We start from the raw sequence: 13,681 nt of genomic DNA, 5'->3' as shown, positions 1-13,681 counted from the left end.
AGTGAAATATGTAGCAAAAGAACAATTCCCTTAGTTTTCAACATTTGCATTTAATTCATCTGCCTCCTGAACACAATAAAAGCCATGAGTTTCTGAACCAGCTTTGTTCAAGAAAGAATCTTCCTTCCATCTCCTGGCAGTGGTCTTCAATTAAAGCCTGAAATGATGAAACTTGCTGAGATTGACAGAGGAAATAAAAGGAGAGAAGCCACTGAAATGCATCTTCAGAAGATTATTAAATGTCCCACAGACATCGGTGCGAGTGACAGCCACCAGAGCTTAGTGAAAAAAGAGAACCAGAAAATTAAACTTCTCATTGGGTCTGATGATGATTAATATCTCTTCTCTGATGAGCTGAAACTGCTTAATCGTTGCTATTAATATCAAATCACTGAGGTGCAAGTATGGTAGCTGAAGAGAAAGAGGGCATATGAGAATGTTTAAAACTGGGGAAAGGAAGAAAAGATAAATAATTTAGGTATGTTTTCCTCCTGAATATTTAACCTGCTAAAGCAAGAAACACAGAATGAAGCTGAGAGTCGCTACCAGCAGCTCTGAAGTCAGGTTACTGCGAAGCAAAGCAGAAATCTTGGGCAAACAAAGTCACATGACTTAAAGGAGATAAGTAGTAGATTTCAACTGTTTGGTTAAAGGCATTTGAATTTCTACAGGAAGATGTCTTAATTCATCACAGATCCATTCAAGTGCATGTGAACAGGCAACTAATACCTTCACCCAACTCAAACGTGTTAGATAATTGCTGTTTTCAGATTTACTTTTCTCTGTGTATATTGGCAAAGCTCTAAAGAGAGCTCGTTGGAGTTCCTTGGAAACCAATAATTACGTGTAGTTGTGCAGACAGATTTTTATACTGGTTCCTTATAAGAATATCCTGCAAAACGCAACCTCTCTGCAGAGATTTTCCCCTTAAACCCTTGGGTTTGTAATGCACTGAAGCAAGAGGTGAAATAGCTAAATCCATTACAGTTAATACCCCTAGAAAACATTCCGTGTGTATTACATTTTCAGACCAAAAGAAACCTCTGTTAAAGTCAGTGTAGATCACTGGAGATACGCATTATAATAGTCTGATTAGTAGGGAATAAAAAGCAGACTTTTATAGCACTCGGTCATCTGAAAATATTATTCCCGCTAAAGTTAACAAGCAAAATCACTGAGTTAGGTTAAATTAAATCCAGTGAATGGCAGGAAATTTACTGATTATGAAGTATTAAAGCTGTGGTATTAGTTCAGTATGATTTTAGAATACTGAATGACTGAACGCTCTGAAAAATGAAAAGTCTTCCAGTCCTTAATGCTACAAAGTAATTTGTAAACACTGTACACTGGTGTTATGTTTTATTTGGAGAATCTACAAGTTTGCTAAAACATGACTTTATGAGCCTTGATCTCATGAATAATTTGTTTGCCAAGTTAATGCTCAAATAAATCTTGTTTCTTAAAGTTAATACATACTTTTTAATTTGCAGCTGAAACGGATTTGACCTTCTCTCAAGGATTTTTTTTTCCACATCTGAAAAGGTACTGCAATCTGAACCCAGAACAAAGAATACACTGGGGAAATAGTTTTCCTGAACAGGGATGGCAATGGATCACTCCGGTAACTAGTTTCTATTAGCTATGGTAAGGTTAGTAATTATCCTATAAATTTATTTCTTTTTATAAATAGCTATATGTTTTACTAACCATAGTGTTCTCATCTCTTGCTCTCAAGGTGATATTTCTTAAGAGTTCAATTTATGTACTGAATTATCTCATAGTCATGACCACTTATTATACATGGAATTGTTAAAATGATCCTTTAAAAATTTCTTTTCCTCATCTATTTCTCATTTTTTACTTCCTCCAGTGAGCTAGAAAAATCTGGACATGGATTAAAGCACGTATCCTTGAACAAGGTGGAATAATATGTCAGAGAGATGCTAGAATCCTCCACCAGCTTTAACATTAAGTTCAGAGATGGAGGTGAAGTTCTGTTAAATTTGGAAGGCATGGGTCAGAGGCGGGGATTACTGGCTAGCTTTATTCTATCAACTCTACAATGTAATATTGTATATTGCAATTATACAATATATTGCAAGATATTAGAGACAGCAATTGTTAATAGTCTCTCTGATGCTAAAAATCCACAAGTCTTCAAAAGCTAAGAAAATATCAGTAACTATTCTGTCCAATTTTTTGAGGAGAACCTAAAAATTTGCCTGCCAATTCCATTTTGAAAAACAAATAAAACAAAAGACTGCTGCAACTACTCTAGGAGGGATGTACTCAAGTAAGGAAGGAAAAATCAGTGATAAAACTCAGGCAACTGGACCTAATGATCTTTTTAGGTCCTTTCCAACTGCACTATTCAAAAAAAAACAAACCATGAAAAATGGAAGAGGAAGAAAATGGTGAGAAGAAAGGAACACAACTTCCTCTGAATTACTATATTTACTCTACTTAATCACATCATAAACAGATAGCTCCTCCATGTCTTTTACACCAGCAATTTCTTCCACTTCGTTCCAGGATGTAAGAGTAGTTCTATCTTCTTGGCTATGGCTTTATTACAGCTCCAAATACAATCCTCTCCATATTTACAAGAATACCATCCAACATCCTTTGAAATAACACTACACCACCACAAGCTCAGTCTCCAGTATGGAGAGCAAAATAATGATGCTCTGGTAGCACCAGCAGCTGTAGATGCACTGGTTTCAACCTATTACATAAGGACAACAGTCCATAACTAGAAATCAGTGCATAAGATGAACGGGCTGCTTCTCCTTCTCAGACTGGCCAGTCTCTCGTCTAACAGCCACCACAAGCACCACAGTCACACCTTCAGTTTATTTTGTATTTTGGGTTTCCCAATTCAAGACTTCATGCCTTAAATCCAATCTTGTAAGCTACTCCAGGTGTCAGAAAGTGTACTTTGGTGTAAAGTTACAAGGTAATTTCACTGAGCATCTACAGGAATTATTACAAGCTCAGTGGCAGACCACCTCATTATGAAACACTACGAAGACAGCGAAATATTTTAACTAGGCTTATATAAGTTGTTAAAAAAAAACAACAACTCAAACACCCTTAAATTTACCAGAATAGAATCAAGTTCTGTTACAAACTACGCATTTAACTTAGGAAAATGTGGTGAATCCAGTATTCTTGTAATTTCAACTGTAGTTACTCCCTCCTGCCCCAGTTACGGATTTCTGCAAACTCTGACATTTAACAATTTAAAAACTGAGCAGAATTATAAAGGGGTGGGTGGGTGAAATGTTTAAAATTTTGATGGTTACATCCTGCACTTTGAGTCCTATTTCACAGAACTATGCAAAAGGATAGGCATGCTAAAGGTTGGAAAAAATGGCTATAGCAGGATAGTTCAAATGGCTTGATTGTTGTTAAATACAAAGCAAACCTCAGGCTAAAAATGTATCATTCTCCAGGTCACCAACTCTTCCTCCTATTGTTGGTGTCTAAAGGTTGAGTGAACCACGTTGATTGCTGTCAGCCCATGTTATTTTATTTTTTGTTATGTTAGTTGTGCATTCCACTCAATTCTCCGAGGAGACCAAAGTATTTTAGAAACCCTAAGATTCAAGTCTCAAGAAAAAGCACTGCAGAAGGCAAAGCAACATGAGAGGTAATACTTCAAGGGATAGAAACAACTGCTCAACGGAACGATTCAATGACAGAAAAAAGTTTGAAAAGGGTAAAGAGGGAATAAAGTGATGTATGGAAGATGCTGGTTTTTTTAAGCTAACCAATAACTACAATGCATCCATCCGATATCAGGACGTTATCTTTCATTCTCTGCTGCTTTTCCTAAAACACCCCACAGTATTATCAGCAGAAAACTGGAAGATCGGGCACAATGCGTGAAGTATTTCTTGGAATTCATTTTTAACTTGGTAAAAAATCATTCATTTTGACTTGTTCTCCTTCTTGCATTATGCACAGTTAAATAAATATTGAAATTAGAAGTTTCAAAATTACTGAAAGACACTACAAATACAATATGCTGTCCAATAAGATTCTTACCTCAATTCACCAGAATCAAAATGCTAATTTTTTATTTCAATCTTTTAAAGTACTTCTATTTCATGTATTTGGCTGCACACATTTGTTCACCTGCTTGCCTGTTCAACCCCAAAACACAATGGCAAATTTCAAATGACTTTGTTATAGGGAAAGAAGTTGGAGGTAATGAAGCTTCTACAATTGTCAGGAATGTGTAAGATAGATGAGAGAGGCTATACATTTTACCATTGAGAAATACACTGCAGCATGAGCTCAAGATTTATTTAGACACCGGGAGACCCATATGGGAGCTAGATTTTATAAATACCCTAATTGTGGGAAAAGCAGCTTCAACATCAATCAGCTGCATGACATTGATCACAGGCTACATTAGTTCCAGCACTCAAAGGAGGTCTGGTGTACTTACAGAACTACATATTTCGTTTCAAAAAGCCAAGCTCTACTTGTTAGGGGGCTGGGGGTTCTATAAAACATGATGGTTGAGTTCATCTTACTTTACAATTTTTTTCTGCAGAAAAGCATTTTTTACTACAGTGTCAGGAAGTGTCCATCTCTGAAACAGAACAGGAACAATCAGGAAATAGCTCTCTTATTACTAGTTTTCCGTGCAGCCCTGACAAAATCTAGAGAATGTTCATTCATCTTGGAAAGAATTAGCTTATCTTTCCATAGTGTAACTTCTATAGCTCACATTTTCCCCAAAAGTTTGCTCAGAGAACGGGGAAGAAAGAGATGAAACAAAGATCTTGAAGAACTCCACAGATTATATTCAGAATACACTGCTGTTCCTAAGAAGCTGGCAGTTTGTTCCCTCTCAAATAATTTCTTTCCACTCTGATCTTTATGTTTCTGACAAAAATGACAGACTAAGAGCCAACAAGATAAAGCAAGCCAAGACAAAACTGGTAGATATGTTTAGAAACAGAAGACCAAAAAAATAAAAAATTAAAAAAAATTAAAAAAATCCATCCAACCAAGTGGTGCATGGAGAGGAAAGTAACCCTACAGCTTAGTTTACTCTTATGAAAAAATAAGCATATCCTTAAAAAATAAAAAAAGAAGAGAGAGAAGAGGTATCAAAAGAGAACAAATGTCTATGTAATGTTATTCAAATGAACAACTTGGGCTTGCTTTATTTGATACAACATCATGACAAAACAAGTGATCAATGCAAGTTACATGGCATTTCCTGAGACTAAAATGTATTGGTTTAAAAATGGGAATTTCTAGCAAGCAAAGGAGGAAACAGCACTGACAGCAATATTTGGGTGTTGAGCCTTCAGTGGAACTTATTTGTTAAAGTGTATTGCAGGAACACAAGCATTTAGTTTACTTGAAAGAGGGATAGAGAAGAAAACCAGATAGGCATCACAACTCCTTCTGACTCCCAAAGGTTTCTCATGTCCATGCTACATTTTGGCTCACTTTCTCTGTGTAAGGCCATTCTTGCTTTGCCATAGAAACAGCTTCATCTTTCCAGTCATTGCTCAAAAGCAGATTGTTTCTTTATACAACAGGGAGAAAAGCTCACTATTTTTTCGTATTTGCTTCTTCATTTTATTTTCTTGCAAGATGTGCAGGCAAGAGATCTTGTATCTGTAAAGCAGAACCTATTTCTGGTGATACTGAATTTGTATGCTAAAAATGATGAGCAAAGAACCAGATTCACTGATTTCACAGCAGAGACCTTCTGGTCAGAAGCACACTTCAACCAATTGTTGTTAGTACTCCATGCATCCAAATCACAAGAGTTTCATTGAAAGAGAAGTTTTCCAGGATAACGCAACACAACTCAGTGCAAGCATGAGGTCTTTACTATGGTGACTGATTTTACACTGTAGGGATCTGCTAGTAAAAACCACTGACATACTGAAGAAGATACCTCGATTGCAACTGAGATAAAGAGGTGCTGAAGTGACAACTGTCAGCATATCTCCTAAAAAAATAACAGGAGTAAACCACTCCAGGATGGAAATACGCACAGAAGCAGCATTCAAGAAGGGGTAGACAGTAAGCCAATCTTAACTAAAATACATCTCCTGCTGTCCTGTTCTGGCTCTTACCACAGCAATATCCTTATTATAAGCAGAGGCATTCTTTCAGGACCTCCTTTCTCAGAAATTTATTAAAAAGACGGGATCAATACAGAGGTTGAAACTTGTACTTTAAATGGACATTGGATTAAATTTTCTTGTTAAATCCTGTTGAGATACACAAGGGATAAAATTCAAGCAAACTGTGCAAATCGTAATGAAAAAATGCAATTTCAGATTTTGCCTCTTTCTGATTACATTGTCTGCGAAAGGATTATTTTCTAATATTTGTTCATAGTTTGCAAGTATCTGATAAACATTTTAGCAATTAATTACTTATTTGCCTCTTGCTATGAGCAATTTATTGCAAGCATTAAAAATTCAAGCAGTTTTCATCGCGCACACAGATCATGTGATAAACTTTTGGCGCTTAACTGTAGAAAGCTGAACTCCCAGAATCAGTTGTCTGATTCAAGTATTCACAAATATGACTTCAAAATCTGCCTCCCATGAATATTAAAACTGGATATTCATTGTTCCTGTTAGACAGTCTTCCCAATTAACATATTCACTAGAATATTTATGGAAAGTATACACAAAAAGAGTATGAACAGCATCAAAGTCAACCCATTTAAATACTAAGATGAGTATTTGCAGCCTTCCTTCATTTCACTTTATTGTATTTTATGAGGTGTTTGCCCAACTCTGGTTTCAATCATCCATACAGACTGCTTGGACTGAAGTACACTCTCTGTCAGAGAATAACAGCTGCCCAAAACTGGAGTGAAAAGAGGACAATACAGGAAAGCAGGAAAGAAGGAAGACCTCTTGATCTTAAAAGCTAGTCCAGAAGCTAACAAAAAACACACTCAACTTCATCTCTCTCAAAGACACCCTACACGATCTCAAACAACCTCTTCTTCAGTTTTCATCTAAAAGTTACATTATTGATTCTTCCTTTCCTGTGATACATTTTCTAAACAGAAGCCCTAAACAGAGATTTCAGGGCTTCCAAATTCAAGCGGATCCGCCACAGAGACTGGTAACTCCAGTGTATTTTCATCCTGTCAGATGGATGTGATGGTAAATGTGCTGAGGGCGCAAAGCCACAGTGGACACTCCTCTGAGGAATCAGTGATGTCAACTTACAGTTCCAAGTATCCATTTTACATGACCTCCACAATAAAGAGGATAGTAAACTGCTACATATATGGGAAAATGATGCCATTTCTGAAGCGACTGTTGGTTAGTGAAATTACTGTTTTCTTCCTAATGAAAATTCATTACATATTATTTCAGTTTCCTCTTCTCTGTTCTAAATGCACTCTACCCTACCCACTCTATTTCCTTGCCTTTTGAATGTAATTTAAGAATATTGGAACAATTAACTTTTTCATTCAAAGTAACTGATAACTGAAATTATGCTGCCCTTGTGCATCGTTAAAAACAACAACAGTAACCAGGTACATTCTAAGGCTTTATAATATTCAAAATCCTCTTTAATATTCTAGTTCACAACCTTAATAGACATTTATACTTGATTAATGAGGCTTTTAGTAGCTATTGCTGTCACAGCTTGGATAATGAAACCTCCAATAAATATTTCAAGGCAGCGTCTGAGTGACAGCTGTGATGCAGCAGGCTGCTTTGCACATAGGCAGTTCTGAAAGTAATGCCTCCTGTTTATTTCCATGGAAACTACAACAGACAACTACAAAAAAGCATTTTTCAACATAGTCGCCACCACTGGCTATGCATTTTTACCTTTGATAAACAAGCCTGCATGCTGCACTCATAAAAATCCACGAGGCTGTACAGAACTTGGATTGTCTTTCAAATTGCTGTAACCATGGCAGAAGCACACTACCCATCGCCTTAGTGTGCTCACATCCACTACATGGTCTTCCATAAAAATTCAGCAAGCATCAGTGAATGTCAGTGGGTTCCATTTCTTCCACATGGAGGAATTTAATGACACACCTGCGTTTCATACGCATTTCAATGTCAGACACCGTTTTGTCAGACTGCCCCTCTGCTGCCATGTGTCACATGACAACAAAAAGTGATGAGATATTGGTGGGAAGATTCAACCTCTACTACATACCACCAACATCTGCCTCTGATGTTGTGGGCAAACATAATAAAATAAGAATTACTTTCACAGCAGACATAATCATTTCTGGTAACAGAAACAAAAAACAAAATGAAAACAAAATGAAAACAAAATTTCCTTCTACAGACTTGCAGGCTATTTAAAAAGCACACCAACAGAACTGATAACATTAGGGTATATTTTACTTTATAGATCTACTAATAAAGCACTTATAAAAGGTTTTTAAATGTGGACTCATCGCTATGCTATGGCAAACTAATAACTGAAGTCCTTACATATATGAAAACGAAGCAGTAATGTAATTGTTAATTGCATCAAGAAAAAATAACTTTAGGATGCAGCATTGCAGATATAAGTACTGAAGAGACATTTGATTCTGATGCTCTGAAACAAATAAACAAACAAACAACTGCAGAAAGAAGATGACTACAAAATTCTTTGCCATGACAACTCAGCTAGCTCAACTAGTTTAGCTTAGTGGGAAAAAAACAACTGAGAAGTGATTCAACTGCTCTATGTAAGTACCTGTAAAAGGAAACACACTGAGCCTTGACAGTGAAATTAGTATGGATTTACCAAGGGTAAATCACATATGTCCAATCTGACTGCTTTCTGTGATGTAGTGATTATAGCTGTGAATATGAGAGACCAGTAGATGCAATTTTTTTTTTAATGTCTCCCACAGAATTCCTCTATCCAAGTTGGGGAACAGTCCTTCTGGGAGGACTTGGGGTCTTGCTGGATACTACGTTATGTACAACCCAGGAGTATGCCTGGACAGCAATGCAAGCTGGGAAGAATCAACAGGAACATAGCAAAGAGGCTGAGGGAAATGACTATTTCCCTTGACTTGATACTCACTGGGCCATATCCGGCATATTGTGTCCAGCTTGGGGCCCTCCATTTAAGAAAGACATTAATGAAGTAGGCCTACAAAGCTGTTCGGTTGCTGAATTGCTTGCGCCAAGAGAGCCAATCTTGTTCAGTCTGGAGGTGATCCAGAGGACTTACTGCATGGCCCCAGTACCTACAGCAGATGCAAGAAGGTGGAACCAGGCTCTTCACAGAAATGCACTGTGTAGGATGAGTGACATCAACCACCAGCCATAAACAAAGGAAGTTCAAAATAGATGCAGCAAGAAACTCTCCCACTTGATGGCAGTCCAGCAGACAGTCTGCAGTGGCACAAGTTGCTCAGAGCAGCCATGTTGTGTTTCCATCCTTGGAGGTCTTCAAGATATGACTGGATGAAGTGATCTGGCCTGATCCTGTTGAAACAAGTTCAACCAGAGAGCTCCTGGAGTCCCTTCCAACCTTAAGAATTCAGTGAGGCTGTTCCTTCAATCCAGTGGAGAAAAGCATAACAAGAACCATTTACTTGAATCTGAAACCAGAGGAACTGAAAACTCCTAGAAGCACCTGTATTTAATCAGAGACACCTAGTGCCAGAAGCTGCAGAGGACTCTCTGCTCCTGCTAGTTTCAAATCAAAGTACCATGCTGTTGGGGCATTTTTTACTCAAGTATGTATTAACACGTAAAGACATTAATACATAAACTAATCATGCAGACCAAAGTGGTGCAAAAAAACAAGAAGTCAGATGAACTGAAGAACAGCTTCAACTGTCCGGCCATCATATGTACAAGCTTAGGAAAATGCTACCTATTATTTGGTTAAATAAATATTTTAACTTACCCCAGTGTTCAACCAGTAAATTAAAATTTGATCACCCCTCAGCCAAATATTAAAATAGAATAAAATAAAATAAACAGCCACACAGAGATAACGGAAAGAGTTAATAACTTTGCATTGCTTGCAGCCCTTTTCCAGTGCAAGGCTTCTTAATCAGTAATGGGCTTTGCTCCCTGGTTTCATTTAAGATTAATTCACACTGAGAGCTTTAAGTCACCTCAAATAGCATGTAGAAGCAAATTTCAAGATCTGTATTGAACCCTCTGTAAAAACGAAGGATTCTACACGCAGGAATTTAAAGCAGTACTCCATTTACAACTGTGGACACAATTAAAATAGTCATTACAATAAGGCAGCATAATATTCTTCTAAAAACAAAAAGGTGAGGGCTGCATTTGCTCAGCTTTTAAAAATCAAACAAAATCAGTACTGTTCTGACTGCTAGATCATTACCGTTCAAGTATGCAGCCAGCACCCCATATATTTTCAGTTTTATATGAATCCCATAAGTGTTTCATTCTAGAATGAGCTCACAGAGTTACTGCCCATTAAGGCAGAATTTTAAGTAACCAAATAAATTTGCATAAGCAAATATTTGTACCTGACATACAACTAATTCAGAGAGGTATGCAATATACACTGAAAATCTTTAGATGCCCTTACTTGTAATTTAACTTGGAATCCAATTTTGTTTTGAAACCAAGCACAAATTGCTCAGCCAGGATTACATAAAAGAAGCTTGCTTGACATTTAGAACAATGAATTTTAAAATTTATCAGACTGTAAGCTGAACAGTTTTTGTGTTTGAACAATTTTTAAAAGGATGAAACACCTTTCCTCATGTTAAGATAACTAAGAAATGTTTTTTAAGCTTGCCAAAATAACACGGCTACTGAGAGAAATGAAATGCTCTATCTTTAAAAAATAAAATAAAAGCAACAAAAAGCTGCTTAGTAACAAGTAATAAGGGACACAACATTTTCTAACCTCACCTAACTGCACTGAACTCCTTTAAGAACAGAAAAAAGTTCATCAGATACACAGCTGAAAAGGCAAAGTACTGCTTGTTTCAGGTCTGATTATAAAAACTACCTGTTAGATGGCTGCAAGTCGATGTACATACACAAATTTGAAGATCTCTGCTTGAAAAATGCAGAAGAAGGAGAGCTGTCCCAGGTGTAACATCCAATGGCCACCCACAGGGACCTGGATTCAAACTGATTTTATAAAGAAATATGCCTCAGGTATTCATTGATTTTTTGTGTTCATCCTTCTGGCAAAATAAGCACAGAGGCAGTGGCCAGAACTAATAGTCTTCACACAAGGCGAATGGCAAGAAAATAGCCTCATGTGCTTGCAGGTTTCAGCCATGTATGTATTTATATAACCAAACTAGAAACCCGTAAAACATTTCATAGAATTCAGCTTTTAAAGCAGGGCATAGCACTAGTAGCAAATGGGCAGAATCTAGTACCTGGACATAGCTCCTATGCAGGAAGAAGACTCAGAAGTAATACAACTATTTTCTTGTCTTCTCTTGCAGAAGAACATCCCAAATGAAAACAGAACATCTCGGGGGTATTCACAGTGACATACCGGCTGCTCTGTACATTGAAAGCAGACTAGTTGCACAGCAAGTCCCAGACCGAACACTTCCCAGGCACTCTGCTCGTTGCTCAGCCAGATGTTGTTCAGGCTGTGCATATTTAAGCTCTGTTTAGGAAATGTGATACAGTTATACGTAGGTTGCTCTGAAAGTAATGCATCCTATTTGTTTCCATGGAAACTACAACTGATACAATGATCATAACAACACTGTTTGAGAGAGCAAATTCTCAGCTACAAAACACTATTTTTCAACACAGCAACCACCATTAGCAATGCATCTTCACCAGCAATGAAGAAGAGCCTGCATGCCACACTCACTGAAATTTGCATGGCAGGGCTACACCTATTTCCATTTTGACCTCCAAGCCCACACACTCATTACCCAAACAATAACAATCGCGGATCACTACATAGGTCATGGTTACAGACACAGAGGGCAATGCAGCATTGCCACTGTAAGGGTGGAGAATTGTTAGAAAATGGCAAATTGTGCTGTGCAAACCTAGCACTCTGAAAGTTCTGTTAACCCTCAATGTGTGCTATCGGATGCGCTGAGTGTAAGTCCTTGTCTCATGATTTCTTTACTGCAATGTTTACTTCACAGACCAGAGTTCCACCACACCACATCCTATTCCATAAACTAAAAACCACCTGTTTCTCGTTTCAGTGAGCAGAGGCACACTGAGGCCATGAGGCCACTGGACAAGAGACAGCCTGCAGATGAGTGACCCAGACCTAGCAGAGAGTCCAAAACATACAGAACCATGCTAGGTACATGTTTTCCTGGTCTTTACTGCAGATAGATACACCTCCTGCTTCATACCACAAAATTAACCTCCATGACCCATACCATCCATACATATGAAGACTCACACACACATCCATAAAAACAAGAGTTGTATAAGAAGTGTCCAGAATACATATGGGTACCTTTTTAAACATTTCTAAACAGTATTAAGAGCAGAACTGAAAATAAGACAATCATTTTAGTTGAAATGAAATCTTACAGTGTACAAGATAAATCTACCTTTAGGAATCAGAAAATACAGAGGTCAAATAAATTAGGGGAAATCAGAGTTTTAGTTGCATTTAAGTTCAAGGATTAGAGAAAAACTGAACAGCAATTACCTGCTCCTCAGCAGTGAGAACACAGTAAGGAAAGCCCTTTGTTGAAATCTGTGTGTTGGGAGCCATTTCCTACACAAATCAAACCGGCTTTATTTAAATAAAACCAGCGATGACTGATGTACGTCTGTCTGCTCCAACACAAATCATTCAACACACGCTTTTACCCAGCCATTACTCCCCTCCTACCTTCAAAACTCCCAGCAAACAGATAAATCCACGTTATGGCTGGCACGAAGAGGACGGTCAGAGAGGCAGCCAGGAATTTCCGCCTCCCTCTGCAGATTCCCAGCATTCTCTCAGGAGTTTCAGATTCCCAACCCAGTGCTGTTCCTATGTCGGAAGCAAATAGTCCACAGCCTCCCACATATTACTCCCTGAAAAGGAAAGGAAAAATTGTTTCAACAGCTTATCTCTCTACAGAAATGAAGACTATGCCAGTATTCCTAAAGAGTCAGAAGATGAAAGCCAAAAACTGTGTTATTGCAATTGCAAAGCAGCACTCATTTCATTGTTACCAATAACTACTTAGTAATAAAGCAAGTTTTAGAAGTCCCCTACAGGACCATCAACAGAACACATCATAACATCTAAACACACACTGAGCTGATCTCACAAAGAGTTTTCACCTCTATTTGTCATGTATTTGCTTCTCATTTACTCTAAAGACATTCTTGATTCTTTGATGCCTATGTGTGGTGGTGCCCCTGGACAGATTAGAGAAATCCACCCACATTCCTGCACCTGCTTCCAAAGAGCGAAAGTCACACCACTGAATCAATGAGCTGGCTGCAGGTGGTCATGAACTCAAGACAGTGGTTGAAGAACGAATGAAAGGTAAAGTCTAGGGGGCAAGGGGTGCTATTAAAATGACCAGTTTGCTAAATGCATTGAAAGAGCTCGATGCTGATGAACTGTATGAAAGAGAAGGGAAAGAAAAATAGGCAAGGATGATTCCTTAGTCACAAACAGGTCGTATGAGGACCTTCACGCTGTATGCTATAATAAAAGGAGATTCTGAAGAGCATCATAATTTTTACAGACAAAAATAGGATCTTAA

The 13,681-nt window shown here is 37.8% G+C and overlaps 1 protein-coding gene across 1 annotated transcript in view; it reads right to left on the bottom strand.

Annotated features, from left to right (window-relative positions):
• LOC104911443 (LARGE xylosyl- and glucuronyltransferase 1-like) overlaps positions 1 to 13,018 on the bottom strand; it is a 72,585-nt gene extending 59,567 nt beyond the window's left edge. Inside the window, exon 1 of the mRNA XM_031554725.1 lies at positions 12,811 to 13,018. Coding sequence (XP_031410585.1) covers positions 12,811 to 12,916 — 106 coding nt within the window. The 5' untranslated portion in view covers positions 12,917 to 13,018. The remainder of the gene's footprint in view (positions 1 to 12,810) is intronic.
• Positions 13,019 to 13,681: the final 663 nt, after the last annotated feature.

This window comes from Meleagris gallopavo, chromosome 1, assembly GCF_000146605.3.
Source record: "Meleagris gallopavo isolate NT-WF06-2002-E0010 breed Aviagen turkey brand Nicholas breeding stock chromosome 1, Turkey_5.1, whole genome shotgun sequence".
NCBI lineage: Eukaryota > Metazoa > Chordata > Aves > Galliformes > Phasianidae > Meleagris > Meleagris gallopavo.
Note: the sequence above shows the minus strand (reverse complement) of the source record. Positions and strands in the feature narration are given on the sequence as shown.